At 39.9% G+C, this 27,565-nt stretch overlaps 1 protein-coding gene across 5 annotated transcripts in view; it reads left to right on the plus strand.

Moving 5' to 3' along the window:
• lrp8 (low density lipoprotein receptor-related protein 8, apolipoprotein e receptor) overlaps positions 1–27,565 on the plus strand; it is a 180,199-nt gene that overhangs the window by 122,572 nt on the left and 30,062 nt on the right. For all 5 annotated transcript variants that reach the window (XM_067374730.1, XM_067374733.1, XM_067374731.1 and 2 more), the window contains exons 5-9: positions 7,965–8,348; positions 10,771–10,896; positions 12,232–12,354; positions 16,259–16,378; positions 16,651–16,776. In XM_067374730.1, the coding sequence (XP_067230831.1) occupies positions 7,965–8,348; positions 10,771–10,896; positions 12,232–12,354; positions 16,259–16,378; positions 16,651–16,776 (879 nt within the window). The remainder of the gene's footprint in view (positions 1–7,964; positions 8,349–10,770; positions 10,897–12,231; positions 12,355–16,258; positions 16,379–16,650; positions 16,777–27,565) is intronic.

Consider the following 27,565-nt stretch of genomic DNA (forward strand, 5'->3'; position numbering starts at 1 on the left):
TCCTTTCACCGTAAACAGCTGAAGGCTTGGTGCAGAGAGGTTTGTCCAGAGCGCTCTGCTCTAAATGATTTTTTAGCACAGAGGGGTCAATCATTTCCAAACTGTATAATAGCACTTTATACCATTTCAGCTGCTCTCGCACTCATTTCTGCACTGTAAAAAGGAACTTGCACGTGTTACCTTGAGGATCTATTTCTCTTATGAGTCACATTGTTATCTAACACATAAAATTACCTTCAGTGGTGTCAACCAAGTCAGGTTTGATTAAGTCATATTAATTAATTTTTTGGAGATGAATAAAAATTTAGTTAATTTAGATGCTTATACATTAAGGTTAACAGAAAAAGTCAGTTAAAGGTCCTATGAAATAAAAATTTTAGTTGTTTTGGCTTTCAGATTATGTGTGTTATACCATTTATGTGCTAATGTACTCCTAAATGTTGACTGAAATTATTTTTAGCAGGTCATGGGCATTTAAAATTTAGCAGATTCTCTTTGTTAGACTAAGTGTAAATAGCAAAACAAAGAGTATTTTTCTATAGTGTAAATAGTAGTTACGTGTTAGTTGCACTAAATGTAAATGGTGTTAGATGCTATTTATACTATTTGCACCTATTTTTGTACATTTTAAAAACCGTATGCAGTAATAACATATTCAAGCCATGTTTCCACTGAAATTACCCGGAACCTTGTCCCAAGGTCTTTTTTCCCACAGACCTGTTGCTGTCTGTGTTTCCATCGCAGTCTATACTGTGAAGATTAGGCTGGTGATGTTGGCCTGTGCAGAACGTATAAGCTTAATAAAGCCTGAACCTCATTGTCAGTCCATCGGTTGTATTTTTTTCCCCCTGAACTTTGAAAAAGTACTACCTTGTGAGCAGGGGCTTTCTGAGGGGGAAACTTTTACCCAGAACTTCATTTAGACCCTGGTCCCTGCGGATGAAACACACAGAGTACTACACTAAAGTCACGAGTTCCAGGGGAAAGTTTCTGCAGTGGTATATACTTTGAAATTATATTACAGAAAAAAAATACATGCAATACATTTTTGTGATTATTTCAATTTACAGTACACTTTACAAATGGTGTGGTAAAAACAACCCAATTTGGGTAATTTTGGTAACACAGCTGTAGGTCAAAAAGGGAACCCCCGAAATAGGTTGCAAATTAAAATCACACAAGAAATAACTAGTAAAAACACAGGCAACAGTAAAAGGCTAATAAAAAGGTGAACCTTTATTTCTAAGCAAGAACAACCAAAATGGACAAAGATATAGTAAAAGCAACGTGAACATTTGTAAGACAAAGTGCAGATAAAAGAATAACTCAAACTCTATTGTATAGCTTATACAGTTAAATGAAATTGCGTTTAATAATCAATAATGTTTAAGAACAAATTTGACTATTTGACTAGTTCGTTTATTTTTTTCTCCCGCAAACGAGCACTACAGCCAAAACTATCAGGCTGAGTGCCACCAAGAAATACAGTCTGAAAGCCTTAATAAACACTGAAATTTAAGAATAAATGATGTATTACAGTGAATCAACAGGATTTTACACTCTCCATTCAAAGTTCCCTCTCCTCTCTGCTTCGATTAGTTCTATTTTAACCAGCAGCCATATCACCCTGTAGCCCAAGACTGGTTGCCCACTAAAGCTAAGCAGGGCTGAGGTGTTAGTGAGGGGGTGCTCACCCTATGGTCTGTGTGGGTCCTAACCCCCCAGTATAGTGATGGGGACACTATACTGTCAAAAAGCACCATCCTTCGGATGAAACGTTAAACCGAGGTCCTGACTCTCTGGTCGTTAAAAATTCCAGGATGTCCTTCGGAAAGAGTAGGGGTGTAACCCCAATATCCTGGCCAAATATACTGATTGGCTTATCACTCTGTCTCCTCTCCACCAATAAGCTGGTGTGTGGTGGGCATTCTGCCGCAATATGGCTGCCGTCGCATCATCCAGGTGGATGCTGCACATTGGTAGTGGTTGAGGAGATTCTCCCTTCAATATGTAAAGCGCTTTGAGTGTCCAGAAAAGCACTATATAAATGTAACAAATAATAATAATAATAATATTTTGCACATATATTCCTGTCATGAGCACTGCGAACATGGATAGGAAGCTCGTACTCAAACTCCTGTGAAACACCCGTTCAGTGCCATTATGCTATTGCTTCAAAAATGCACCAACCCACAATGCATTGTGTACTACAGTGCAAAACCGTAATACATAAATACAGTAGATTACTGTTGAAAATGGGCTGTAAATTAACAGCAGTTGCTTACTGTGGAAAAATATTGCCAAGAATGCATTGTTTTCTACAGCACATTACCGTTTTATTCGAAACCAGTATGTTACTGACAGAATTTGGCCATTTTTTAACAGTAATTATTTTACAGTTCACCCCTACACCTACCCCGAACCCTAGCTATATTGAATCTGCTAATTAGTACAGGTGTCCTTGAGGTTTTTGGAATGGTTCTGAGCATGGTAACACCATGTAAAAGCCATCCCGATCAACACGAGGACATTAAACTATCTAATAAATCCCTCTATTAAATACCCATTAGACATTTCCACTTTTCAATTTCTTTTAAAAAAAAGCGTCTCTCCAAGCTAAAACGTTATGGGAAACGGAAGAATAATGGGAGTGAATTTTAACCTTGATTTCACTGAGAATTTCAATGAAACAGTAGCTCACTGCCAGAGTTCTATTACTGGTTTATTTTTCTCACACAAGAAGAGTCATATTCCAGAGTTGCCAAACAAAATGTCGTATTGCTTCTATACTCATGGCTGACTAATGAACCACACTGACAGCTCACAGAATGACTGGCCTGAACTAATTCCCTGTCCTCTTCAATTTCTCCTTTTTCCTATTATATCCTCTTTTCCTTATGCTGTGCCTGCAGGCGCTGTTGTCAGCACTGGGAAAAGCTTCATGAGGGGAATCTCGTCCAAAGCATCACAGTTTTTAGCTGCTTCAGTATGTTTGTGGCATCGTGCCCCCTCAGCTCAGTGCATCATGGTTATACTCTCTCTCTCCCAGTGGAGGGTATCTTTCTCTCTGATACGGGATACCATGACATTATGGGCTGATGGAGGACTGAGGTGAACGCACCATTAACTCTGTGCTGACTTAGTGCCTCGAGCCATTTGCTGAGCGTAGCATGAGCCTCAACGCTAAAGATGCCTCTGGTGGCTTGTTCTCATAGATATGGGATGGCCATTTAAATTGAAATATCTTTGGTGTAACTGTTGTGTTAAAAATGTTCTAGTCTTGTTATGTATTGTTTTAAAAGGTAAAGTTTGTGTTTTATAATTATATGAAAATTATTTCCAGTTTATTCTATCTAGACAAATATACAGTAAGCCAGCTATTTTCATTCTGCCAATGAAAAGACTTCCAAACAAAGTTCCAACATAATCAACCACCCTGGTTGCTCAGGTATTTTGGTTGGTGCCTCTGAGTAACAGTAGTGAATCAGAATAAATCCAGCATTTTTAATTGAATGAATGATTTAGTGAGTTACTCATTAAGAGTTTTTTGCCTCCTGAATCATTCAGTGTTTTGAACAAATAGTTTGGGTGGATGAGTCAATGAATATCTCAAAGATAGTCACCTACTGGTGCATTTATGTAACCTATAGAAAAAGTAACTTAAAATCTTGAAATAATTTTAAAAGTTGGAATGTCCTGCATTGTGGCAAAAGCTATTTAAAGGGAATTTTGCTAATTATTTTATAATTGTAAGTAATTATTATACAAAAGTTAGTTCCAGTCAAATATTCCATGTCTCTCAATTAACACCGGGACAGAACAGCTGTATGTATTTTACATTCACTTCTGCTATATTCATTTCAGCTCTCTGTTGTTTGCCTGTGTGTGGTTCAAGGTTACAGAGATATTGCTAATGTAAAGCCCTATCTACTACCTGTCTGTTGTTGGCCCGGGGAATGCGTAGGCTATGTGACATTGGTCAGTGGAATTCAATTGACCTGCTTTGAGCTTTTCGTTTCCCCTCTTTTAAAATCCATTCACTGTTGTGCATGACCTCTAAAGGAGATAGCATCAAAATCCACACAGCAGACATATATCAGCAGCCTTTGAATGACGAAGTCAATCTGGCTCAGAGCTGTGTGTGTTTACTATCTACAATATACACTTTCATGTCTCTGTAACATTGGGAAAGGTGGAAATCCCATTTAATCTAAAATTGTTCTTAAAGAAACAGATCGATTTTGTTTATTTCTATATTGAAATTTCAAGCATTTGTTTGGCCCAAAGTCATTAGTTAGTATGAAAATGATTACCCAACAACTTAACATTGAAACTTAACTTAACTTAACATCCATTTGTAATATCCATTTTACAAACATATAAAATACATTTTTACATCTTCTGTCAAAAGATTTTTTAGTGGTTCTTGCCCATGAAAAAGCTAAGGTGTTTGGGTGTTTTTAGCACATTGAATACAGAATGTTCTTGTTGTTGCAAGATGGTTATTGTGGTTGGTTGCTGTTTTCATGTCCACATAAACAACCCTATTCTTATCCCTACAACTGGCTTGGATCCCCTCAACAATGTAATACTTAGCAAGGACCACTAATGAATATTTAGCATAGGTTTAATTATTATGTGAATTTATGCGTTCAATTCGCATCTTCTGCAAGTGTATAGCCGGATGATTTGATTTTCATTCCAGCTAGAATTTGACAGTACTGTCTGAGATCACTGGTGTATGAAAATGCTGTCCATGTTTGTTCTGCTGCTCTTTGAGAAGATGTTGTTTTAGGCTGGTGTCTACATTACAGGCCAAGCCCCTTTTCATTTTCACTGCTGCCCTTCTTCTCCCTCAAGAGAAGAGCAGGGTCACCCAATCCAATCTCCCACTGCTAAGAGCAAACACAACCTTCCATCCCATGCTCTGTACACAAAAGAAAGACTCAATCACTCTCCTTTCTTTTAACAACATGCTACGTTTGTTGTCTGCCTTGACCTTGTTGGTAGAGAATTATAGTAGCTGGATAAAATCTACATATTTTACTCCTGTGTCAAATTTGTCAGAAGATTGTAATTCCAGAAAATGTTATTGCACCCTTTCCCCTCAGCTATTCGATAGTCATTGAAGAGACCTTTGAGTGGCCGACAGCAGATGCAGAGGTTGCTTTCCTAATGGACATTTTTTTAGCCAATTAGATGCTTTTCGGCTAATCAGCTTTGCAAAAAAACAATTAGCAACATATCTCATTGAGCATTATTGTAATTGGCTTCAAAAGCAACCAGCGTAGGTGGTGAAATACGAAATATGAAATACAAATCAGCTGAAGTGCACTGAACAACAAGAATGACCTTTCCGTGAGCAGCACAAATAACATTGATTTCGAGTCCGGCAATACAATTTTGATAATGTCACCATTTTGACGGTGAAAGTGTTTTATGAGCCCCAGCTGCTCTTTGCAGATAGTTTGCATATTTACAGGTTTATCGACGCAAAGTCACAAACAGTCAGGATCGATTGCTCTCCCATCCCATCCGCTCAAACACAATCGTACCCAATCACATGCTCATAAGCCATTTCAAATCCTTTTACAAAACTAGCCCCCGGGAATGTAATACCTAGTCGCCTTGCAGCTCTTCAGGATGGTTATTCTAGTGGGGTGGGTGACCCCATTATAGAACGGACAGGCGTTTACTACAGCACAGTTAAGCCCATTTAGTGTCTGTCGGCGATGTGGGGTTGAAGTGTGAACCTCAGGTCATCCGCAGCACAGTTGAATCAGTGAGGTCCGGGAGCACACATCAGCACAGAATAGCTCTGAGCTCATGCTACATTTGCCATACATTTCCAGTGAGCATTAAGGCCTTAACACACCAGAACGAATATCGCGCGCGATTATCGCCGACTTTTAACGCCTCGTGACTAAACAAGGGGCGAACAATGTGAGTGTGCACATCGACGCGAAAAACACCAGGTGTAAAAGCGTCATTTTTTTAAAAAACGCCTCGGGATCGTTTTTTTTTGTTTGTTTGACGTGCCGCGTTAAAAACTGGCAGACCAATAAGAGTGGCGCTTTTGTTCACGTGCCTGGAGCTGCTGAAGTTACAGTAAAACACAACTTGGTGGTGCTCAAGCACAAAACGGTTTTGCCGAGCACACATTGATACCAAGACGACGAAGAGAAAGTTAGTAGATGAGGAAGACCCCTACAAACTATCCATTTGCACGTCCACTCTGCGCATCGCCAGTGAAAATCACTGGGGTATAAGGCCTTTAAGGCCTGTACACACCAGGACGAATATCGCACGCGTTTATCGCCAGCATTTTTTGAGACGTTTTTTGTGTTCATACCCAAGCCATTTTCAATGGCGATGCTCAGAGTGAACGTGCAAATTCACTCCCTGACAGTATGTGGCACTTGTGTTTAACGGTAGTGCAAATATATATGGTAGTCAAAAACGGTAGTGCAAATAAGTCAGAATGACGGTAGTGCAAGTGAACATATTTATGAAATAAATATATTTCTTGAATGTAAAAGAAAAAAACAAACAGTAAAAATACAGAAATAATACACATCTATTGGTGTGGCCAAGAACTGGCAGAGCACCCATAGCGTGCGTCTCATCAGCTCTCTAGTTCACTAGTCAGGGCACTGATCAGGGAGTCGGCCACATTCATTTACACGGTATACTGATACACGACCTAGGAAGCTAGGGAGCTGATTGAGACGCAGGGATAGTTTGTAGAGGTCTTCCTCATCTACTATGTGTGCTCGGCAAGACCGTTTTGTGCTTGAGCGCCACCAAGTCGTGTTTTACTGTAACTTCAGCAGCTCGTGTACAAAAGCGCCACTCTCTCATTGGTCTGCCAGTTTTTAACGCAGCGCGTCAAACCAAAAAAGCGAGGCGTTTTTTAAAAAATGACGCTTTTACGCCTCGCATTTTTCACGTTAGTGTGCACACTCACATTGGTGCCCCTTGTTTAGTCACGAGGCGATAATCGCGCACGATATTCGTCCCGGTGTGTAAAGGCCTTTACAGTACAATTCAGTCATTTTACTGTAGTGGTACTTCATTGGTTTGGTCATATGGCAGCATTAAATAAAAATCCTTAGTTTTTATCCCATTTTTTTTTATCCACTGATTTAATAGGCATTCTATGAAACAGGTTCCTTTTTTCAGCTTGAGAAAATTATGTTATGAATAAATTGAGGTTGGTGTAACATGGGTAGACAGTTTAAATTGACATTATAAGGCCATAAAACTACAAGGGTCTTTTTTTAAAAGAGAATTAGATGCTGATATTTCTACATATATCATTTATCAATTATCAAACACAAATGTAAGGAAAAAATATTGAAAGGGAGACTTTAGCTTATCCTTGACCATTTTACTTCTTTCCAAAAGAAAAGTTGGAAACACAGAAGACAAAAAAAGTCTGACAAAAAGTTAATGGATTTTGTTGATGTATGAAGCCATGTTTCCACCGCAGGAACTTTGTTTCGACCACAGGGAACAGGGTCTAAATGAAGTTCCAGGTAAACAATTCCTCCTCAGAAAGTCCCTGATCGTGAGGTATTACTTTTTCAAAGTTCAGGAACTTTGAAACAATGGAACAATGGACTTTAAAAAATACAACCGATGGACCAACAACGAGGTTCCAACTTTATTAAGATTATATGCAGAGGACAAAATACAGCGGACTGATTTACCTAATCTTCACGGTACTTTAGACTGCAATGGGAACGCAGACAGCAACAGATCTGGGGGGACAAAAGATCCTGGGAAAAATTTCTAGGACAAATTGTTCTAGGTAATTTAGGTGGAAACGCGGCTAAACACATTTAACAAATAGTTAAAGGCTAAGCTATCAACTGTTTATCGTTACAGTAATTGTTTTTACATTCTGTATAAATATTTAAGAGACTTCACTGTGTGATAAAGCACAATCTTCTTTTTTCCAGACGCCAAGGCTTGCCCTTCTAAAGAGTTCCAGTGCCGTAACCGTCTGTGTGTGGCTCCCACATTCGTCTGTGATGGAGATGATGACTGCGGTGATGGCAGTGATGAGGAGAAGTGCACTGCGGCCACCGCCAGTACCTGTGGGCCACACGAGTTCCGCTGTAATGACTCTGAGTGTATCCCAGCGCCATGGAGCTGCGACGGAGACCCCGACTGCAGAGACAAGTCGGACGAATCTCTGGAGCGGTGCAGTCGTAGGACAGAGCCTCAAAAACCCCATTGCCCTGCGGGGGAATTTCGGTGCAGGAGCGGAGAGTGCATTCACCTTAACTGGAAATGCGACGGGGATGTAGACTGCAAGGACAAGTCTGATGAGGCCAACTGTCGTAAGTGTACAAGAACACTAAATGTCTTTAATGTACTGATCACTGTTATCATTCTCAAGCACATGTTTCCTTTGATATTTACATTGGAGAGGCTTGCTGCATGGTGAATGAGTTAATTAATTGAATTAATAATCAGTTTTACCACATGACTGCATTACATGCCTCCTTAATGCTGCATGCATGCTGTTCTTGTCATTATTTTCATTCTAAATTACTATCACGTCCTAGTAAAGCACATGGTGTACTCATGGAAAATGTTGTTCATTTAGAATCAGTCCCCTATTGTCTGTTCATTCTAATCTGTTGACACAAATGCACCGCACGCATGCCAACATAAATTAATTTGATTTTGTTGGTTCTTAGCCTTACAAGGTCAGTGTATTGATTTTGCTTAAAATAATACTATAAAAATGTTCTCTAAATCCTAGAAATCTGATGCAGTATCAACAATTCATTAAATTATATATAGTTAGAACTGTCATTTTAACATGTTGATTTAGTACAATTTATTTAAAAAATAGTCTTAAAAGATTGACACACTGTTTTGAACATTCTGCACTGTACTGCATTGACTTCCAAAGCCTCTTTTTGTAATGCCTATTCAATGCTTTGACACAATAATTAAATGTCTTTTGAAAATGTTAATTGATACATGCAAATAAGCTGATTAATTAATTAGCATATGATGTCATTTATCATGTTTTTAATTGATTTATAATACAATCGAATCAGAGTCAGTCAGTTTGAATGTTTATTAGCTTTACATTTCAAAGATTTGTTTCTCCATGAAGCACCTGGAAACAATCATGTGTTTGTTTGAGCACATGTAATCCTGAACACACAAAGCCAGCAGCTGAAAATTGTTTGTTTTCATGTGCATTCTAATGCAGATTATGTGCCCACAGATGTGTACAGTTTGTTCTAGCATGTGTGTGTGTGTTTAAGATAATGATGTTCTTTGTCCATGGGTTTATGCCATGTTGAACTATTGTGGTAGCAGCATGGTAATGTGCCCAAGTCTTGTTGGTTGCTAGGCAACAGGTGTGTTTTGAGGTATGGCAGAGTGCTCTCGAGTAAGCGCTGCATGAGTGTTGTCTCACTGTAGGATTCTTGTAGGGAATTGTGTGCCCTTCCCTAAAGACTTTTTGTTCAGACTGCAGATTCATATTTTGGCCATTTTGCATTATATTTTATTGGGTTTAAATGATTAGATATTTATTTGCAGGTAAAGATTGTTTTTATGTTATCGCCAGTGTTATTTTAGGCTTATTTATGTAGTAAATAATACCTGAAATTGATCACAGTGGAGGTTCTCCCTCCACAGCTCCTATAAAGTACACTGTATGAAAGATTAAAGAAATTTTAAAAGATGAATCTGAAAAATTATGACCTTTCTTTGCTGAACAGTGCATTTTTCTTTCTTCAGTGCATTCCCTTATGCCCTAAAGTAGGTGACTGATTGTTTTTAATGTTCAGAGCTTTTTTCTAAGGAAACTCCCTTGCAAATAAGCTATTACTTTGAGATCTGACAGGAGATAAAAGCCAAAACCATTTTCTGTTTTAAAACTAAAGCTCAGACACATGCATGTGGGATGGGTGATTATTATGAAAGTGTGATAGTGAATGCTTTAGTATGCATGTTTTTATCTGACGACTCAGATAAATTTGGCAGATTATTTTATCCAAAAAGACTTATATTCAGTGTTGGGGAAAGTAACTTTTAAGGTAATGTGTTACAATATTGCGTTAATCTGAAAAAAGTAATGCATTTTGTTAGTTAGTTAGTTAGTTAGTTACTTTTTATGGAAAGTAATGCATTATGTTACTTTTTACATCTTAAGTGCATTTGGGCTAGCTTTGTTTTTTAATAATGAAAAAAGTAGTTATATTTTTGGCCCTTTCCCACCAAAAGTGAAATGAATAAGCCTCAGGCTTAAAGAAATACAAACTGACGCTCGAACAATAGAGGGCACAACAATAATTAGGCCTACTTGTAATGCACTGCACCAACACTGCTTATATATCTACACTATAATTTTCAATGGACAGATATATGATCCTGACAGATGTCTTATAGAGAGCAGGGTGATTTAATGCAATAAAATACTTATATATTTAATATAATATAATGGTATTTGAAAATGTAATTTTGGAAGCTGAATTTTCAGCAGTCATTACTCCAGTCTTCAGTATCACATGATCCTTCAGAAATCATAATATGCTGATTTAGTGCTCAAGAAACACTTTTTATTGTTGTCACAGTTGAAAACAGCTGTACTACTTGATTTTTCTTTGGAAACCATGATACAATTTCTTTTTTCAGTAAATTAATATTTACTCAAAATTAGCCTACTACACTATCCATTGACCTGAAATGATCACATGAATGATAATCCTACATAAACATGTTTCTGTCTTACAGCTGTGCTGACCTGCCGTCCTGATGAGTTCCAGTGTGGCGATGGCTCCTGCATTCACGGCACTAAACAGTGTAACAAAGTGCACGACTGTCCAGATTTCAGCGATGAGGCTGGCTGCATCAACAAAAGTGAGTAACTTCAACAATCTCTCTTTCACCCTCTCTCTTTTGATTAGCCTCTTCCAGCAGCATTTTGAGTGAAGATAAAAGAGTAGAGTGCACCCAATCACGTAGCCCCAATCAAGTTCACATTCGCACAAAGCACTACAAGACCAAACAGATGTACTCCTACATGATTCCAGGGTTTCATGGCACCCTTCCCATATGGCAGCTTCAATCAAATTCACCTCAAAAGATTAATTATCCCATGGCTATACAGTATCTGGTTAGTGATGCATAACATGATTTAAGTAGGACATAGGATAAACATTTTTGCTGGCACTAGAATAACATTCCTGTCAACCAGTCAGTGCCCAGTGATTAGGATTAAGGATAGGATTAGGGCTATGGTTGGTTGATAGGAAGATTCTTCCAAGACCAGCGTACAGTGTTTAGCCAGGTCCATTTCCTATATGTATAAATCGCGTTGCAAATTTCACCCAAAATTTTTAATTCTCTCTTATTTACCATCTTGTCGTTCCAAATTACTTTCTCTGAAACACAAAGATGTTTAACAGAATGTGCTCAGTGCTCTTTCCCATACACAACTGTACTTTTTTTTTCCACAAGCATGCACTAAATTGATCAAAAATGGCAATCAAGACATTTCTAATGTTATAAAGAATAATAAACAATTCCCATGATTTCCACAAAAATATTAAGCAGCACAACTGTTTTCAACATTGATAATAATAATAATGTTACTTGAGCACTAAATCAGCATATTAGAATTATTTCTGAAGGGTCATGTGACACTGAAGACTGAAGACAGTAATGGCTGCTGAAAATTCAGCTTTGCCATCACAGGGCTAAATTACATTTAAACTGTTTTAAAGTAATCCTTTTTTACAATATTATAGCTTTATGGCATTTTTGATCAAATAAATGCAGTCTTGGTGAGCATAAGAGACTTCTTTAAAAAAACATAAAATATTTACCAACCCTAAACTTTTGAACAGCAGTGTCCTTTAAAATGTACTGTGACCAGGGGCTGTCAAGATACAATAAGGGCACAAAAGTACTAAATAAGTGGTCTACAGTATATGGCACTATATTCCAGATTTTTTGAAGCTATAGATTTTAGTATGTTTCTCACACACAGCTATTGGTTTTAGAAGATTTGACTACTTTTATGGTGCTTTTATGTACTTGTTTTGAGCTTGACACCCTCTTGTCACTGTCTATTATCACTGTATGGCAAAGAGCAATATGAACATTCATGCAATGAGTGTGATTTGAAAATGCATTTTTTTTTTAAATGGCATTTCCTATTTTGTGCTCTCTATACATCATTGTCCTTCACAGCCACCAAATGTGAAGGTCCGCTGAAGTTCATGTGTAAAAGCGGGGAGTGTATTGATAGCAGCAAAGTGTGCGACAGTATCAAGGACTGCAAGGACTGGTCTGATGAGCCTGTGAAGGAGTGTGGTGAGTAGAGGCACTTCTGCACAAATACACACATCCTTAAAAAATGTTTATTGGTGTAGTTACGTTTTACTTGTAATATTTCTCAGTTTCAGATTTTGAGACTTTTATTTTATATGAGCTTTTTGTTGTTCTATAGGACTTAATGTAAGTTGTGTGATTACTTTGTTGTTTTAGTGTCGAAGTCAAAGATAAAATTATAAAACAGTTTGATTGCACTTCATAAACATTGCACTCCATATGTGTGTGGCAAATGAAGTTTGCCAGCAGCCAGTGATCTAGGGTTAGCTTTTTCTTTCTAACTAGTAACATTGAATTTAAAGATGGAAAACTGATCCTAGACCAGAATTTAAGCTTATAGCTTATTAAGGGCTTCACTTGATCAAGGGCCAACAACCCACAGAGGGATCATTATGATCAAAGTGTGAGTCTTCCCTCAAGCGCAATCATACATGGAGAACGTGCCCAGCATGCTCTCATGCTCTCCAAAGAGAATGCAGGTTCCCACAGATCTATTTTTTTCTTTTTCTCTTTTCTTATCTTTCATCAAACTGGGGAAGTTGACTTTTTCTTCAATGATAAGCTGGAGCTGAAAATGTCATATTTTAAGTGGATTGTGTACTTTTTTTAGTGTTAAAATGCATTCTTCTTTCCAAGTTTAATGTACAGCGAGTAAACCATTCATAGGTCAACTTCCTGAAGAGTGTAAATGCTTTAGTGGGGCTCATTTTGTTTGAGCGGTTCAATATCTCAACTTCTGACTCAACTAATAGTGTCGATTTGGAGTGGACCTATTTGTGCAAGTAATGGCAGATGAAATCTGCTGTATAATGTATTTGTCGTTGTTAGTTCATTATACCGAATGCAACTATTTTTCATATTTACCCTTACTGTAAGGCAGAGTTATTTTAGTATTTGTATACAAATAATAGCTTTATTAATGATTTAAGTTGTTTTTCATTCAGTTTTCTTCTAATATTTAATGCTATCTTTATTTCAATTAACAAAAATGTTTTTAGTTAAAGGTCCCGTTTTTCGTGTTTTTTTGAAGCTTCGATTGTGTTTATAGTGTGCAATATAACGTGTTCATGTTTCGCATGTAAAAAAAACACAGTATTTTTCACAAAATTTACTTATCTGTATACCACTATTTCCACTGTCATAAAAACGGGCTGATGACTTCCTTTTTCTATGAAGTCCCTCCTTCAGAAATACGTAACGAGTTCTGATTGTGCCAGCGGTTCCTGTGTTGTGATTTGACAGCAGCTTAGCTTACTGGTTGTGGTCCATAAACAACGCCTTCTCCAGACAAAGAGGGAACTGCTCCATCTTTCAAGAATAATCTTTGTGCGAATCCGGCATTAAACTGATTGAGATTGAGGAAGCTGTCCTCAGCAAAATGTGCTGCACATAGTTTTACATGTGGATTATAATTTTCGGGAACCGAGTTAAACATAAATTGTAACCATTGATCTCTAAGTACAGCGTCCCTGGGAAGGCCAAACAAAGGTGATTGGACTGCGGGATGAAAATAACAGCGTTTTGACGACATGGCGACAAACACACTCTACAAATGCAACTCTTGCTCTTCTCTGGGAGCGCAACAAGACCACGCCCCCTTTTTTTGTGTATTCCTGTGGGCGGAGGTTAGTCAAAAAGTGTGTTTTAGTGACGTCATTAAAGAAGGAAGTAGAGGGATGTAGTCCAAACTGGCCGTTCGATGTAGGCGACTTCTGTTAAATAAAATATCTCGTTTGGCATTGAACTTTGAGCTTTAAAATTTTACAGATTTTATTTATACTCTAACAACAACATTACACACTAACTAAAGTTTGAAACATGGGATCACGAAGAACGGGACCTTTAACAATAATATCCTTGTTGTAAAAGTTTACATACTTTCCTTAGTAATCGGATTTATAATTGGAAGACTCTTCAAATGAGTGAAAATGTCCTAAAGACTAAAGGTCTGTTCACTGTGAGATCAGTATCTGGTGTGAAAATTTGGTATGATAAGCATTTTGACTTGAATGAATGGTGTCTGTTCACTGTCAATGTGACAGATTTTGTTCTAATCTCTTTTCCATCACACTGCAAAAAAAACTGGCCAACCAAAATGATGCACAAGCTTTTAGTCACATGCCCAGAGCCGCTGCTTTTACATAAAACCACGACATGGTGATGCTCACAAAGAGAGTATTCTGCTGAGCAACAGACTTAGACAACAGTCATATACTGACAAGAATATCTGTCTCACCCGTAGTCACCTAGCAACCCCCCAGAACATGCTAACAACCACCTAGCAACTACTCAAAATAGTTATCTGCTTAGCAATGCCCTAAACACTGTCAAATAGTGGCAGTGAGGTGTAGAGGTACAACCCACATTTTTACACCCACACACCCACGTTTTCTTCATAAAATGTAAAAATAGAGTTATTTTGGCAGTTCGGTTTGGTATTGCTAGTGGCATACATATTGCACACTTCACCTTTACAAAAATATCTTACTAACTAAACGTTTAGATAGTTTTCTAACACCTTGCAGCTGTATGTTAATGTGATCGATATGGTATTTAGGAAATGCCAACTCCTTGCTCAACTCTTCCCCTCTCTCTCTCTCTCTCTCTCTCTCTCTCTCCCTCCCTCACTCTCTTTCTCCCATTCTTCCTGGTTATGTTCACTCTTGTATCAATCTTTAATGTAAAATACATCGTCCCACAGTGGCTCATCAGGATGGTCTTAATTTCCTTGTGGGTCCCTCCACTCAGCAGATAAGATTAGTGCAGGCACCTGGCGCACGACAGACGCCTCCCTTTGAGCCCAGTGCACTCTGGACTGACTCCAAGTGGGCCACTGCAGCTATGCATGCTAAATCACTAGGAATAGTGCCAGGGATTATGCTTATACCAGATTCAATAGTGCATCCTTTACTTGTTATACATGATTCATATGTGGCCTGGAGAAAATTCTAATCCTTGCTTTTCGGAGAGCATCTCTCACTAGATTTTTGAGGGTGCGTTTGTTTGGCTCACTATCCGGGTCTTTGTCCTACCTCCTCTCTTAACCTGCCTGTCTTTTCTTTCCCCTATTTCACTTGAACTCCCTGTGATGTTCCTGTTCTCTGTCTATCTCCTTCTGTCAGCTGTTCCTTAGCATTTGCGTCAGCTATTCTTCTCTTTCTCACTTTCCTCCTCCACCTGTCTTTTTTTTGTTCTGTCAGGCTGGTTTAATATATAGTAGCATTATTATTATTTGCTTGCTTGTTAAATATTTATTTATTCAGCTTTATTATTATCATTCTTCTTCTACGAGAGATATGTCATCCATAAAATGCTATTTGAATGACATTTGTGGACAATGTTTTGAAGTTCAGGCTGAAAAGCTGACGTTAATTTGTAGTCTTAAATGGGTCAATAAAACAGAATAGTTAAACTTTCCTCTGGTAATTTTGGTAATATTTTGTTGCTTTTTATTAGGTCAGTAAAAGCAGACATACTGTAGAGATGAAAAGTGATAAATGTGTAATCCTCCCTGTCATCTGTAATGGAAGAAGCCATCACACAATGCCCAAATGTGTTTGATGCTCTGAGAAGAATTATTGAGTTTAATAATTGCAAGACCTTTGCCATATTGCTCTCAGTCTCTCTCACAGCACCACACATACAAGCAGTTTCCTCCCACCCAGTGCATTTTTTCAAGCATTCAAGGCAAGTCTTTCAGTTAGATTGCTCTTACCTCATTACTTTCTTATAAAGTCTTCATACAAACCTGAAGCTCAACCTAGAAAATGAGAAAGAAGCAGCCCACCATCAGTTGCTGTCATGTTGCCATGGGTACTTTCACTCCAATTCCTGCTAGGCATGCTGACCTTTGACACCACCCTTCTTGTTTTTTTTTCTGTCATAGGTCTGAATGAATGTGCCATTAGCAACGGCGGCTGCTCTCACATATGTAAGGACCGTCAGATTGGCTATGAGTGTGAATGCCCCTCAGGCTACAAACTCCTGGACAAGAAGACTTGTGGAGGTAACATGAATATTATCTTAGATACCAATTTTGATGCTGTGCAAGACTACATTTTACCCATTTTCCCACGAGCGCTTTGTTGCTCCTACATTGTGAACTTCTATGATTTGTTTACTCTCAGCGTCATCACTTTGAAATTGATAGTAGAGAAATCCCCAGATGGTGTTTGCAAGCATCATTTATCTTGTCGTTGGACACTGCACTACAAAAGCCTCTGTTCTCTGTGTGAATCTCTGCTCTGTTACTAATGCTTTTCTGATGGTCCTCTCCAGACATAGATGAATGCGAGAACCCTGATGCCTGCAGTCAAATATGTATCAACCTCAAAGGCGACTACAAATGTGAATGCTACGAGGGCTACGAGATGGACCCGGTTACAAAGACGTGTAAAGCAGTGGGTAAGACACTTAACTTACAAAAGCATCTCCATCTCTCACTATTCTTGACCAGGATCCAAATAATGTGCATATACTAATGGTGGGAGAAATTTTACCAACCATAACATTTTTGTTTATCAGATATAAAACAGTATTTTGTATTATTTGTTTAAAAATGTGATTTTTTTTCTTCCTCATATGATTATGGAATTATTTAGCTTTTCAAAAAGGGGAAATAACTGAAAATATCAGAATTTCTGCAGTTAACTATGTTATACTACAACAGTAAATAACTGTGTCTTTATACAAATTTTAGAATTAATATTATCTTAAAGAAAGCAAATAAAATGGTCTCTTCATTTTAAATGGACAGCAGTATAATCATCTCTTATCCTTTCAATAACTGAAAATATCTGGATTTCTCTATTGATTTCTTATCAATTTTGTCACAAATAAGTCTTTATGTCACGACTATTGACAAAACTAATAAACAAACATAATAAAAAAAAAATTTCATATGTTTTCAAAGTTATGTTTAATCAGATCTAACATTTAGGTTAACGCAGACAGAAGAGAATAGACTGGACACTTGCTTAATGTTATTGGGCACAATAAGCAAAGTACTCACATGATAGGAAGCCGCCTCTCGGACAGTTCGTAATCCTGATTTCAGTTCTCTTCTACAGCTTATATGGCCAAACACACACAAAATTATGTCAAAATACCATCTTGGTGAGTGTTCACGTAAACACTGTCAGTTATGTCTTAAGTGGAGTTAAGAAAGAAAACACGAGTGTATGTTGTAAGTTCTTAAAGTGACAGCAGCCTAATAAACCTCCTGCTATCTATGTGCATAATGTTAATAAAACAACAATAGACAAAGAGAAATTCACTCACTTGTCTTGGCTGAATAACTTTTGTAGCTTTAATAAGAATCAGTGTATATTTAATTCATACAGTGAAGCTGTTATGATACAGACGGCACGGAGACAGAAGTAAAGGCAGGTATAGTGGTTTATTAGAGAATCAGCAATGAGCAGGTGAGTAAATGGAAGATGGAGGGTTTTCAATGAGAAGGTAGAGATATGATACTGTCCTTGTAATTGCAGATGGAGTTGGTAGTCGAGGAGATGGAGTATGGTGGACGAGGAACACTCACACACACGGAAGGAGGAACAGTAATCGACGGCAGGAACGTTGGAGGGTTCCCCATCCCAGGGGAACAATGGGGGTTGGTAGCCGAGTACGCATTGAAAAGGTGTTAATCCGGTGGAAGGTTGACGGAGAGAGTTCTGGGCGTACTCGGCCCAACCCAGGTACTGGTTCCAGAGCTCTTCGAGATGGCGCACTCCCTGCAGCCCTGTACGTACCTTCTGACATCCCTGGCTAAGTTGGGCCACCAGAAGTGTGCTTTGAGCAGCGAGAGGGTTCCATTGACCCCCGGGTGACCAGTGCCAAGTGATGAGTGGGCTGCGTGGATGAGTTGAGTGCGTCGTGCTCTAGTGATATACTGGAGACCGGGAGGACAACCCGGCGGAGTGTTGGAGGAGGCATTGGAGGAGGGTAGAGTCTCTTCAGACCATTGGATGGGATTCACAAAGATGGTTTCTGGAAGGACGGTTTCAGGATCTTCAGATTTCTCATCAGGAGCGTGGAGACGGGATAAGGCGTCAGCCTTGAGGTTTTTGGAGCCGGGACGATAGGAGATGGTGAAATTGAATCTTGAAAAGAACATGGCCCAGCGGGCTTGTCGGGGGTTTAGTCTTTTAGCAGCTTTAAGATACTCCAGGTTTTTATGGTCGGTTAAAACTTGGAAGGGGTGCTTGGCTCCCTCCAGCCAATGCCTCCATTCCTCCAACGCGAGCTTGACAGCCAGGAGTTCGCGGTCACCGATATCATAGTTGACCTCCGCCGGGTTGAGCTTGCGGGAGAAGAAGGCGCATGGATGGAGTCTACTGGGTTGCCCCTGCTGCTGTGATAGTACCGCTCCCACTCCTGTGGTCGAAGCGTCTACCTCGACGATGAATGGCCGGTTGGGATCAGGGTGGACGAGGAGGGGAGCGGTGGTGAAGGCTTTCTTAAGGGCTTCGAACGCTTGTGTGGCTTTTTTGGACCAGGACAGATACTTGGGCTGATGGCGTAGAAGGTTGGTGAGTGGGTAGACGATGGAACTGTAGCCCTTGATGAAACGGCGGTAGAAGTTGGAGAAGCCTAAGAAGCGTTGGAGTTCTTTAATGGTAGTCGGAGTGGGCCAGGACCGGATGGCGTCCACCTTCCCCTCGTCCATCAGGATGCCACTGTGATCAATGTAGTAGCCGAGGAAGTGGACGGAAGACTGGTGGAAGGAGCATTTTTCCGCCTTGAGGAACAGCTGGAACTGCCGTAAGCGTTTGAGGACCTCCGCAACGTGGTGGCGATGTTCGGCCAGGCTCCGGGAGTAGATGAGGATATCATCGATGTATACCAGCACAAACTTATGGAGAAACTCCCGGAGCACCTCATGAATGAAATCCTGGAATACGGAGGGGGCGTTGACTAGTCCATAGGGCATGACCAGATATTCATAATGGCCAGGGGGCGTGACAAAGGCGGTCTTCCACTCGTCCCCCTCGCGTATCCGGATGAGGTAGTACGCGCTGCGGAGGTCCAGCTTAGTGAACACAGTGGCACCACGGAGATGTTCCAGGGCCGCTGGGATGAGGGGAAGTGGGTAGCGGAACTTAATGGTGATCTTATTGAGTGAGCGGTAATCAATACATGGCCGCAAGCGTCCGTCCTTTTTGGCCACGAAGAAGAAGCTGGAAGCAGCAGGGGAAGTAGACGGACGGATGTATCCTTGCGTGAGGGCCTCGTCGATGTAGTCCTCCATGGCCTTCTCCTCCGGCACAGATAGGGGATAGATCCTTCCCCGTGGCACTGGTTCACCCGGTAGCAGATCTATGGCACAGTCCCATGGTCGGTGTGGAGGTAACTTGGAGGCTCGTTGTGGGCAAAAGACATCGCTGAAGGGGGCGTAACAGGCTGGAATGTCGATGGATCGTTTCTCGATGGGGCTTTCAATGGAAGTGGCACAGATGTAGATTTCTTTGGAACGTGGAGATGGAGGAACAGGAAACCCGGAGAGACAGGCTGAGAAACAGTGTTCGCCCCACTTCAGGATTTCGCCCGTGCGCCAGGAGATGGTTGGGCTATGCTGTTCGAGCCACGGGCGCCCTAGAACCACGTCAGCGGTGGATTCCTCCAGAACCAGCAGATGGATATCCTCGACGTGAAGGAGGCCTATACGGAGTTGTAGTGGACCAGCACATCGGGTGATTCTCTTGCGGCTTAGGGGTTTTCCGGTAATGGAGTGGGCTTGATAGGTACTAGGCGAAGGCGAGGTTTTGAACTTGAATTGACGGCAGAGGGACCCGAAGCTGAAGTTCCCGGCTGACCCTGAGTCGATGAGCGCAACAACTGGAACAGAGATATTGGCAGCAGTAAGGGTTACAACGGTGGTGAGTGGTTTCATTTGGATAGGAGAGGGAAGAATGGAACTCACCAGAGGCCTTGGAGGGCGTGTTGGGCATGCAGAGAGGACATGCCCGGGAGAGGCGCAGTAGAGGCAGAGGTTCAGGGTCAGCCGGCAGTGTCGTTCTGCAGGGGTGAGTCTGGAGTTGTCAACTTGCATAGGTTCGTTGGCTGGTTCTGGGGAGCTGACGGGTTCTGACCGACGGAGGAGAGGTTGAAGAGGCGGCTGGCCCTGGTGTTCTTCAAGACACGACTGCATACGAGTGCCTACGCGGATGGCGAGTTGGATGAAGCGTTCGAGGCCGATTTTGTCCTCGTATGCAGCGAGATGCAATCGCAACTTGGGTTCTAACCCCTGGCGGAAGGAAGTGATGAGGGCTTGTTCATTCCATCCACTACTGGAAGACAGGGTACGGAACTGCAAAGCATATTCACTCACAGTATTAGATCCTTGTTTTAAGTTATAGAGTTTCTCACCGATAGAGGAATCCGAAAGGGGTTTTCCAAAGACTTTGCGGAAGTGAGAGACGAAGGCTGAATAGGATTTCACCACAGGGTTCTTTTGAATCCAGAGCGCGTCTGCCCAACGGAGAGCTTTACCTTGTAGCTGTGAGATGATAAAAGCGACTTTCGAGGTGTCAGTGGGGTAAAGTTGCGATTGCATCTCCAGGACCAGCTCACATTGCAGGAGGAATCCGCTGCAATCCTCCGCCGATCCTGAGTAGGGCGCCGGCCGAGCCATGGGACTGGCGTACTGAGGAGGAAAGTGCAATGAAGAAGTGACTGGGGAAGCGGAGACAGGTGCTGGTGACGGTGGTTGTGGAGGAGTGAGTGCTCGGCGCAGCGCGCTCACGAGCTCCTGGAATGGATCTGGCTGGCTCATGCAGATCTCTAGCCGTGTTAACTGGTCCGGTCTTCTGTTATGATACAGACGGCACGGAGACAGAAGTAAAAGCAGGTATAGTGGTTTATTAGAGAATCAGCAATGAGCAGGTGAGTAAATGGAAGATGGAGGGTTTTCAATGAGAAGGTAGAGATATGATACTTTCCTTGTAATTGCAGATGGAGTTGGTAGTCGAGGAGATGGAGTATGGTGGACGAGGAACACTCACACACACGGAAGGAGGAACACAGGAGGAGGACTGGAGACAACGGGGCGATAGGGATCGCTGGTAGCAGGTAAGTAGCAGGTAAGTTGCTGGGAGAGTCCTTGAGGTTCGCATACATGAGTCTGTACAACAAACGAGACCGGACAACTGGTGTGTGTGTGAGTGTGGGTTAAATAGTCCTGGTGATTGAGAGACTGATGATGTGCAGGTGTTGACGATCAGAACTCTGGTGATTGGGTTCGTGGATACTGACGGGAGGTGGAGCCTGACGTGTCTGTGACAGAAGCCTAAGCTGTGTTTTATTTTTACATTTGATTATTGAATTTCTGTGCAATATTCTGACATTAAAATGACACTTTTTTATGTAATGCTACAGTAAAACACTGCTGCTCACTATCAGAAGTTGTAGGGATGCTTTCTTCTAACAAAAACAATGTGAAACATGTATGTTGGTTATATCATTTTCAGTTGATAATTTAAATTTATTTTACACACTTAAAGTGTTATCGTATCACATATCAAATATCGCATTATTTAACAAGTTATCTCACATAGAATTTTTCTTCAGTATTATGCGGCTGCATGCTTTGTAATCGTTAGGTTTTTGTGAACCTACTGAAGCTCTTCTTTATTGTCTTTCTTTTGCCTGACCAGCCTGTGTAAAACTTCAGTGCATTTCCAGCGCTCCCAATAGGCTGGATGACAGCTGGAGGAACACTGTCATTAAATGCAATGTGTAAAGCTGCTGTACAAAACCATTCCCTCGAGCTAAACAGCACACTGAAAACTTTGTGAAGTGATTTCACTCTTCAAAAATTGCATTCTGTTATTAATGTGTTCAGGTCAGTTATATACGTTTACGAAGATTTTTAGCTGTAATGTGTGTGTGAGTTTTTGTTCCTTTTTACGATTGATTTAGACTTCGCTTGTTCCATGATATGAAGTGGAATTATTGTGTTCAAGACTGCAGATGCAGATTTTTATTTTTCAGCCATATTAAATTCTCTTTTAAAATGCTTCGGTGATCTGTGTGTTTTAAATCACACTTCATGCTCTTTTTTTTTTTTCATCCTTTTTGGTGTGCCTAGAAAACCTATTAAATAATTTTAATAGCTTGATGTTTTTGCCACAGGTATCTTTTTTTTTTCTTTTTTTTTTTCTTCTCTTTCTATTTTCCTAACTGCCTGCTGCCTTTCATAAACATATCAGGCGGAGGCGCATTAAAGATAAGAGGGAGGTGCACTTTTATGCGCCATGTTCCCAGACTTTAGTTTTCTGGGCATGACAGCCATTTTTTAGACACAATAGTAGCTGCAAATATGACCTTTGGGTGCCAATATGAGCTATAATGACTTGTGATATGAATAGAGAGTGCAGAGTGCATTCAGTGACCCTGTTAGTAAAACAAAACATGACCAGACCAATTTCACAGACTTCACATTCAGGTTTTTTATTCTTTCAACTGCAGCCAAAAGCAAACAGAACAAAACAGACAGTGCCTTTCATATGTGATACTGAAGAAATTAGAATCATCACTCGATACTATGCACAGTTTTTTAATTTAATATTCTGTTACATCTGAATTAACATATTCAGTTTGTTTAGATTTGAGGAGACAAATGTTATAAATGAAATGCAAATTCAATGAATTTGCAGCAGTCACTCATTATTTGTGTACATATGAGCCACACCACCAAATGATAATTCACCAAAACATTGTCATTTATTCTGGAATTTATGAATCATTTACTTACATATGTTCTACACGGTATATTCTACAAAAGAGTAACCAGCGACAAATAGTTATACATCATTGCACGATAGGCCCCGCACACTGGCGTTTAGTTGCTTAACAGCTGTCATTTGCCTATGCTGGACGTGAGCATCACATTGCGTCAAAAGCAAATAGAACCCATTATAATCACTGACGCAGTCTACACTGGATACAGTATAAAGATGTGCGTTCAGTTTCTGACATACTCCACGCATTTGAGTCTGTCGACAGCAGGACAAATGGAAGAGTGAAAGAACATACACTTTGACTCGTCCAGTTTAAACATCTCGTTTGATTCTCTGTACAGACTTCAGAAGGATTCCAGCATCGGAAACAAGTGGATTGTCTATTTTAATGGCGTCCCAAATGCCGTCTGAGTATTATATGTTTGTCCGGAGCATTTTTTTAAATTTAATAATACTTTGTCTCTAAGTGACGGTTTTATATGGATAATGGGTAAAGTTTAGGGTCCAATTCTCACTATTAACTTGTTTCTTGTTAGCATGCATATTACTAGGATATTGGCTGTTTATTAGTACTCATAAAGCAGATATTATTGCCTTCTTCTGCATGACCATATTCTACATCCCTTAATGCTACTCAATACCTAAACATAACTACTCACATTACACTGTGTCATTATTTATTTATCTATCAAAAATAAAGCTAAAATGCAGAAGCCATGTGTGACAAACTAAATACACCCTATGATTTAATTGCGTGTAGAACCATCTTTAGCAGTAATAACTCAAAGTAATCATTTTCTATATGAATTTATCAGTCTCTCACATCGTTGTGGAGGAATGTTTTCCCACATTGAGGTTTGTGGGCATCTGTTTATGCACAGCTCTCTTAAGGTCCTGCCACAGAATTTCAATCTGGTTGAGGTCTAGACTTACTGGGCCACTCCGTTTTTTTTTTTTTTTAAAGCCATTTTGTTGTAGATTTCTTAGTGTGCTTGGGATCATTGTCCTGTTGCATGACCCAATTTCGGCCAAGCTTTAGCTGTCGGACAGATGGCCTCATATTTGAATCTAGAATACTTAGGTATGCAGAGGAGTTCATAGTCGACTCAATGACTACAAGGTGTCCAGGTCCTGTGGCTGCAAAGCAATCCCAAATCATCACCCCTCCACCACCACCGTGCTTGACAGTTGGTATGAGGTGTTTGTGCTGATATGCTGTGTTTGGTTTTTGCCTGACTTGGCGCTCTGCATTTTGGCCAGACATCTCCACTTTGGTCTTGTTTGTCCAAAGGACATTGTTCCAGAAGTCTTCTGGTTTGTTCAGATGCAATTTTGCAAACATAAGCCATGCTGCCATGTTCCTTTTTTTTTTTGAGAGAAGAGGCTTTCTCTTGGCAACCCTTCCAAACAAGCCATACTTGTTCAGTCTTTTTCTAATTGTACTGTCATGAACTTTAACATTTAACATGCTAACTGAGGCCTGTTAAGTCTGAGTTGTAGTTCTTGGGTTTTTTGCAGTTTCTCTGAGCAGTGCATAGTCTGAAATTGGGGGTGAACTTGCTGGGACGTCCACTCCTGGGAAGATTGGCGACTGTCTTGAATGTTTTCCACTCGTGAATACTCTTCCTCACTGTAGAATGATGGACTTCAAATTGTTTGAAAGTGGCCTTGTAATTCTTCCTAGATTGATGGGCAGCAACAATTACTTGTGTTATTGTGTTAACACACACCTGAATGCTCCAGACAAGCAAACTGCCAAAACTTCTGCTTTTATAGAGTTGCCGATGATCAAAGGCATTTGATTAGCAGTACCTGACTGCTACTTACCCTCTTCATTCCAATGGAAGCAGTAAGGGTTACCTTAGTTTGTCACACATGGCTTATCCATTTTGGCCTAGTTTTTGTTGAATAAACCATGACACAATTTAATATGTCATGTAATGTTGTTGATCTAAGGTTGTATTTACCTCATTTTAAGACCTGCCAAGGACCAGATTATTTTTTTATTATTATTCTGATATTTATAACCATAGTATTCAAAAGGGTTTGTTTTTCACATTACTGTATGTATATCTTTTTCACATGACACACCTATATATATATATATGTATATATTTATGTGTGTGTGTGTATGTATGCTTCCAGCTCTGTGATAGGCCTGTCACATACTGTCATTATGAGCGTTAGCTCACTCACCTGTTGAGAGTAAATCTGAGCCATGTAATTTAGCCTTATTGTGAAACTCAGCTAAGTGACATGATGGAGGGGGTTATGGGAAACGACTGGCACTTTTTCATATCTGTCTCCATGGCTTTCCATTGTTACTTGTTATTTAAGGTGTTACACCCACACATGGATCTTTTGATTATCTTTCATGCTTTCACTCCCACCTGTTTTCCGTCACCCCACTTCCTATATATGACTCCAGAATTTGAGGAAACTATGTCACGCTGTCTCTGCTCTGTACACTGGGTGTCAGCCAATAGGTTGATGCCTGTCTGCGGTGTGGAACAGCTTATAGAGGAAATTGTCTTCAGGACTGGTGCCTTGCATTTATTCTGTGAGCTGCCATTGAAAGCAGCTGAGGAATATTGGACGAAATGGTTTCAAAAGTGAAGCACAATGGAGAATTGCAGTGGACATTGAGAGGGAGGCTCAAAGATCCCGGCGACTGGTCCAGAGTTAATGATGTGTTGGAAACAGAGCACAGTGTGTGTGAAGGACTGAGACAAGCTGTGCATCAAAAGCATGAATGATACGATGGCACATCATAAGAGGGTGATGGTGGATCCCCAATAAGTGTGAAGCATAAACTAGAGATTCGTTGTCTTGTTCTTATGCCACTGTGGCTTTGAGAAAAGCATCTTACTATAGATTATTGTAAGGCAGTTGTTTTTGAGGGTTAAGTTGTAATGTTTTTGATGTTATATATATATATATATATATATATAATTTTTTATTTTTTTTTTATTTACCATCATAATTTATACTAGCATGACAGGAAACTCCTTGCTTAGAACCTCAGCCAGTTGCTACTAACTGATGTTAGAATGTTAATTTCTTTTTCTTCATTTTGTCAAAATAATAAACACAGTACAGAGCAAAAATATTGTTATACAATATTATTAACTGTGTACATTGAGAATATTTATTTTTAATAATAACAATAATAAATTATTATTAATAACAATATGCATAATGCAAAAAAACCTTTTGCTTGCATAGATTATATTTTACATTACAAAAAGTAAGAATTTTATGGGTTTTTTTTCCCCCCTGCTTGTTACCACCTCTTCATGTTCGCTTCTATGTAACATTTCAAATATGCCAATTATTTTTGTAGTTTTGTTTGGTAACGTTAGTGGCTCATAACATAATTGAATTAGATAAAAATGGTAAATGTTGAAATTTATGTAGTTAGTTCACAACATAGTTGATTCATAACACTTTACCATGTTTCAAGTATTAGAATAAGTTGTTATAAGTCCTTAGTAATACAGGATCAAGGTAATTTAAGAGTTGACCTTTTGCTTGAAAAACCCTTTAGTCAGCAGTGAATCACCTTTAGAGTGAAGAGGCTTATAGCACATACAGTATGGCCATGTGTGAAAGTGCTGATTTTTGAGTTTCTCAAAAGCAGTTGTCATGACACCAAAGATGGTCAGCATGCTGCTTTATGTAAATGTGATGAAGCTCAGCTAAAGCTGGAAGGGACATTGCTCTCTCTTTCTCTTTCTTTTTTCATTCACCCTTTCTTTTTTCATTCACCCTTTCTTTCTATGATTGATAATTCCAGCAGATGGGTAAAAATGATTGAATCCTGACTCTTGTTGAAAACATATTTGCTGACGATACAGTGGTCCAAGATGGCTTTCTGAAGAGCAGCAGGAATTGTTCTCTTTCCAACGCAATCTGGACGGGCTTTCCATCCACCTGTCTTAAGTCAAAAGCACTGCTCAGCACCTCAGAAAAAAACAGTATTTGGCTCAGACTAGATCAAGTATGAAAGAGTGAGGGGTGTTGAGGGAATGAGGGAGGAGGAGAATAACAGAGACATGAGGTCTCATCCATCAGCTCCATCATCCACCCTACATCACTGCAAAACCTGAGCGCTTTTCCTGCACTCTGACCACACAGCACCTGCTGCTGATTATGCTCTCTCTCTCTCTCTCTCTCTCTCTCTCTCTCTCTCTCTCTCTCTCTCTCTCTCTCTCTCACCCTGCATTATTCCCTGTTTTCACACTCTTTTTGTCTTTCCTTTGTCTGTAACACTTGGCTGTAAGGCATCCATGGATCATATAGTCCTGTGAAGGAAGATTTTGCTGAAAGGAATGATAGTCTCTGAAAAAAGTCTCTGTGACTATCCCAAACCTGAAAAATCTTTTCAGGCTTTAAACAGAGATAGAAAAGCACGTTATATGTGTAAATCTAATGTTTGCATATTATCCAAT

This window comes from Chanodichthys erythropterus, chromosome 21, assembly GCF_024489055.1.
Source record: "Chanodichthys erythropterus isolate Z2021 chromosome 21, ASM2448905v1, whole genome shotgun sequence".
In the NCBI taxonomy this organism is placed as follows: Eukaryota; Metazoa; Chordata; class Actinopteri; order Cypriniformes; family Xenocyprididae; genus Chanodichthys; species Chanodichthys erythropterus.